At 39.1% G+C, this 5,280-nt stretch overlaps 1 protein-coding gene across 1 annotated transcript; it reads right to left on the bottom strand.

Annotated features, from left to right (window-relative positions):
* Positions 1-844: 844 nt before the first annotated feature.
* Positions 845-4,322, bottom strand: LOC306843163 (extracellular calcium-sensing receptor-like; the record flags this gene model as incomplete). Its single annotated transcript, XM_079374463.1, has 6 exons — positions 845-1,758; positions 1,838-1,961; positions 2,118-2,345; positions 2,480-3,307; positions 3,553-3,844; positions 4,099-4,322. The coding sequence occupies 6 exons, from the start codon at positions 4,320-4,322 to the stop codon at positions 845-847; spliced, it is 2,610 nt and encodes an 869-aa protein (XP_079230589.1).
* Positions 4,323-5,280: the final 958 nt, after the last annotated feature.

Below are 5,280 nucleotides of genomic sequence, written 5' to 3'. Positions count from 1 at the left end.
AGGTTAGGACAGGAATAGTCGTAAGTGTGGAGAAGGGGTGGCGGAGGGATGTTGGAAAACTGCCAATGAACAGAGGTAAGTCTGCTTAAAAAAATTTAAAGATATGGAGTTCTAGTCTCATCTAGTTCTAGTAATAATGTTAATTATTTTGTACATGTATCTCTGTAAATGTTTAATAGCAGTTTAGCTTGATGGTATGTTAGCATTGAAGATATGTGGTAATGTTTGATGTCTTTGTGATTTTTATCTCATTTATTAGTTTATTTATTTATTTTGGTGTGTGCAGCATCATGAAGTCTATAACACATTTCCTTTTGGGGGCAATAATGTATACTTTCACAAAGGTGTATCCATAGGGAGGGAGGAGTGGAGTGGAGCCGAAGGTGTGGAGGGCTGAGGCGCAGTGAGAGGTCCGGAAGCCCGTGGCAAAATTAGGGTGATGACCGACCAAGGCAGACTAAGTTATGACATTTTGAAAACAGATGCATAGATGAACTGTTTACAATAAGATCAACAACATGCATATAGATAATGGCTAAATATCAACTATTTGGTCCCAAGAATGTTATGTTTTTCCTCTCTGTTTTTATCTCCGATATAGTAACTATTAATGTTCTTTAAAAAAAAATGCTTAATTCAGTGATGTTTTTAAAAGTTTATTTGTTATGCTTTTAAATTATATCACATTGTAAAGAGGCTGATGAAGTTTAAATTGTTTCCACACAAAAATTGTAATAATACAATTGTAAGAATATCAACTTAATTCAGATTTCAAAATTAAAGTAAAATACAAATCAAAATGTCACCAATGTGTCTGTAGATGGTTGACCACAATAAAGTAAAACTATTTATTTTGTGCTTCTCTTCTCATGATTGCTTTTTTAGTGTTTTTCTCTGGATGTAAAAGGATGATGTAGCACTTTGGGGCAAATATAGCCACCAGTAATCCAAAACTTGAAGCCAGGATGGCAAATATCTCCACAGCAACTGCATATTTCCCTGGTGAGCTCACATATGCTGGAACAAATGCAATCCACACAGCACAGAAGATCAACATGCTAAAAGTGATGAACTTGGCTTCATTAAAATTATCTGGAAGATTTCTTGAAAGGAAGGCTAACAGGAAGCTTACTGCTGCCAACAGTCCAATGTATCCCAGCAGCATAGAAAAACCAGCCACTGAGCCTATAGCACATTCATATACTATTTTAGAGCGAGTATACTGGTTGTTTTTATGGGGTGTTGGAGAGGCAGTTGATAGCCAGACTGCACATATCACAACCTGGAGGGCTGTTAGGACCAGAACTGTGCATCTTTGTTGAGCTGCTCCAAACCATTTCATTGCTCCTTTGCCCTCTGGTCGAGATGACTTGAACACGGCTATTACCACCATAGTCTTGACCAGGATGCTGGAGATGCACAGGACAAAGCTTATGCCAAACACAGCATGTCTTAACTGACATGTCCATAACTGTGGCTGGCCAATGAATAGCAGCACACATAGGAAACACAGTTTGAGTGACAACAGCAACAGGAAACTGAGCTCTGAATTGTTGGCACGTACTATGGGAGTGTTACGGTGAAGAGCAAAGACGATCATCACAAGAGCACAGATGAAGGTGCCAAGCAGGGAAGCAGTGGTGAGCGAGATGCCCAGAGGATCCTCATAGGATAGAAACTCTATTTCTTTGGGGACACATTGATCCTTATCTGGATTGGACCAGAATTCATCTGGGCATGTTGTGCACTCAATAGCATCTTTGAGTAAGCAAAAGACAGAAGGTGAGATTGTGAAGAAGAAATTACTGTCAAATTTTGCCAACAATAATCTCCTCACCTGTTGTATTAGAAATCTCTCCATCTCCACATGGCAAGCAGTCAAAACAGCAGACAGGAAGGCCCTTTCTTGTGGCTCGTCTGGTTCCTGGGGGACAACTCTCACTGCATACTGACTGTGGGGGCTAAAAAAGACATCAACTGCTATCAGTCATGTGTTTGTATTTTACATAATGACTGGCTTGGATTGTCCATTAATTTATATACAATTGTCTTATCAACTACTATTTAGACTTTATACCTGTGAAAAGGATGACATTTTAACATTCAAAGGTAATTACTTTTGTTGTTTCAAAATTCCAGTAAAATGCATCCTCGTTGAGTGTGAGAACCATCCCTGTTGCCGCTCCTTCATTTACTACACCGACTTTGTGGAGCTTAATTGATCCATCAGAGTTTGGCTGCCAGTTCAACACATCATAAATGGCCAGAGCATCTCCATTCTCATCAAATGACACGTGATCCCCAAAGCCTGTGGTGAAGTTCACTTTCTGTAGGTAGTGAACCAGCTGTACAGTTTGTAGACAGGACAGGTTTTATATTTTTATCTGAAATTTGAATTAATATATTGCACATATTTTTCTTTTCCACATTCAGCTCTTCTATATGCCTGAAGAGAATGCACTGCATATGTGGGTCTTACCTGCCACGGTTTCAGGTTGGTTATATCGGCACATCTGTTCCCACTGAATGGTCCCCTACCATCCTCACACTGCATCAGGTCATGAAGCGCATGTGCCAGGGCATAAACTGCTTTATATACATTATACGATGCCCTCAATCCTGAAACATCAGTGTATGGTGTGTTTGTTGTGCTCAGATCCTCCTGCCCTGTACACACCTTTTTGACTTGTTCTCCATCAGTCCCTTTACTCTCAGTTTCAAAACTGCACCCAAAGATGTTCTCCCAGAAGATCCTCACTATATCATTTCTTTGATCATTGTTGGGACGAATACATAACAGAAAGTCATGAAGACCCTGGATATCTCCACGCCTGATAGCAATGCCCATTGTGCCGCCCAGGAATGGCTGGAAACGTGGTGTGCGAAATACAGGTGAAGTGGTCCAAGCTTCACTTGCAATCCACTGCCTGCCTGTTATATTCTGCAACACCACCTCATTTATCAAAGGTATCAGTAAGGATGAAGCAGAAAAAACAACAATCACTCTAGCTGTAGAGGACTGAATCACTCCCGTTATATGTTGAATATCTATGGGGTTGTTATCATTGGGGAGGATTTCAGAAAAAGCAACACAATATCCAAATAGCTGCATTTCCTGATGAAAGGACTGAGCAGCATAGATTCCATAGTCATTATCACTGAAGATGAGACCAACCCAGGTCCATCCAAAATGCTTCAAAATCTGAACCATAGCCCGTACTTGGAAGGCATCACTGGGGATTGTTCTGAAGAAAGAGGGGTACTTTTTTCTGTTACTCAAACATGAGCAGGTGGCGTAGTAGCTAATCTAATTAAAAGAGAGCAGATACAGAGAGAGAAAGGTTAGAGGAAGATGAACAAATAAAGATTGTGTGTGAAGCAAGTTGTTGATATTTGCATACAGTGGTCTGCTATTTTAATTGAAAATATGATAATGGCTTGATTGATATCCAAATGCATTGTTATAGAAACACATCTGACAAATGTTATAGACAAAAAAGGGTCAAATGGAATTTTTCACATAAAAAAGGGTTTAAAATGTCTGCCTCATACCATAGGCAGTCGAAACAGCCCCAGGACACTGGAAATTGCAATAGAATGAGTAGAACCTGGATCACCTATGATTCCAATCACTGGTGGTGGGCCTTTGCAGTTGAGGTCAGAGACGGTCTCATCTGTCCCACTAACCAGAGCTGTAGCACCACGGAATGCCACTCCAAGCCTTAAACAGTTGTCATAGATTTGGTAACCAAGCGTGATGTTAGGCAGCAGGCTGGGATTGTTATTAATCTCACTGATAGCAAAAACCATTGTTAGTGCCTGCTGGAAGCTTGTCATATAGAAGCTGGAGAAGACAATACAAAGGAAAATTAGATCATTGACCACAGTAATATATTTACAAAAATACATACATACATACATACATAAAGATTACATAAGATTTAAATTTAATACGAGACATCTTTGTATTCTCTTCAAATACACATAATATATAATATAATATATGTGTATATGTATATATATATATATATATAGTGAAGTTAATTATTTAATTCCTGTAATCTATCATGTAACATGCTATCAGTTGCTTAGACTCACAGCTCACAGCGTGGTTGTTTAGGCTCTGTTCTGAAGCTCAGCTCAGGTAATACTTTGAGGTACCTCTGAATCTCAAACAGACCACCAATTAGAAGGTCTCCATCCTGGTACATCCCATTCAGTGTGAAGTGTCCCTGTAGTTTACAAGTACCTGAAGTGGCCATTACAGCTACAAATATATAGTTACAAGACAGGAACAAACAAATATACAGAATTACCCACATCCTTCCCTCTTTATTTATGTCACTCTTCACTCAGCTCACTGATTTATCATATTTTATGTGGTACCTTTTTTTTTCACCATAGGTGGTGCCACTAGCCTCTCTGGAAATAATGACGTCATTTTTTTTTTTTTTTCTGTAACCTCTCTAATCTCTTACCTCTACCAAACATGACAATCATTATTACAAAGGATTACAGATAATTAACCATATACATTTTTATATTTTGAATATCACTATTGTGTTACAGTAAATCTTGACTTTGTGGGAAAATGTTTTGGTCCTTATGAGGAAAACTATTTATAAATCATACAGAATGTCTGTTGTTGTTTTGTATTGTTATTTTGGTTTGTTTTTTGAAAAACTAGAATAGCAGAAAATTTGTGTGAGGAGTAGGGTTGGGGTTCAGTATATAAACCACTGTACAGTTTGTACAGTATATAAACCATTGTGTCTATGGAACGTCCCCATAATACATGGAAATTCAACTCGTGTGTGTGTGTGTGTGTGTGTGTGTGTGTGTGTGAGAGAGAGAGAGAGAGAGAGAGAGAGAGAGAGAGTAAATATGAGAGTTTGGTCTCGTACTGTATCGTGTATCTTGTCAGTGTGTGCACTTGCTTGGCCATTTGTAGTTGATAAACAGGAAAGTGGGTTCAAGCGCCAGCAGAAGGCAGTGTAATGGAAGTGGTCTTTAAGAGAAGCAGTCTATCAGCGGAAGTTTAAAATCGCGATTTCAGCAACTCTCATCCCAGTAAACAAAATAAGCGTTTCCTAGCAACGGCAAATGCGCTAAACACTGAGACAAGTAAATACACTTACGAGCTGATTTTAAACTTCCGCTGATAGACTGCTTCTCTTAAAGACCACTTCAATTACACTGCCTTCTGCTGGAGCTTGAACCCACTTTCCTGTTTATCAACTACAAATGGCCAAGCAAGTGCACACACTGACAAGATACACG

This window comes from Barbus barbus, assembly GCF_936440315.1.
Source record: "Barbus barbus genome assembly, chromosome: 23".
NCBI classification, from domain to species: Eukaryota; Metazoa; Chordata; class Actinopteri; order Cypriniformes; family Cyprinidae; genus Barbus; species Barbus barbus.
Note: the sequence above shows the minus strand (reverse complement) of the source record. Positions and strands in the feature narration are given on the sequence as shown.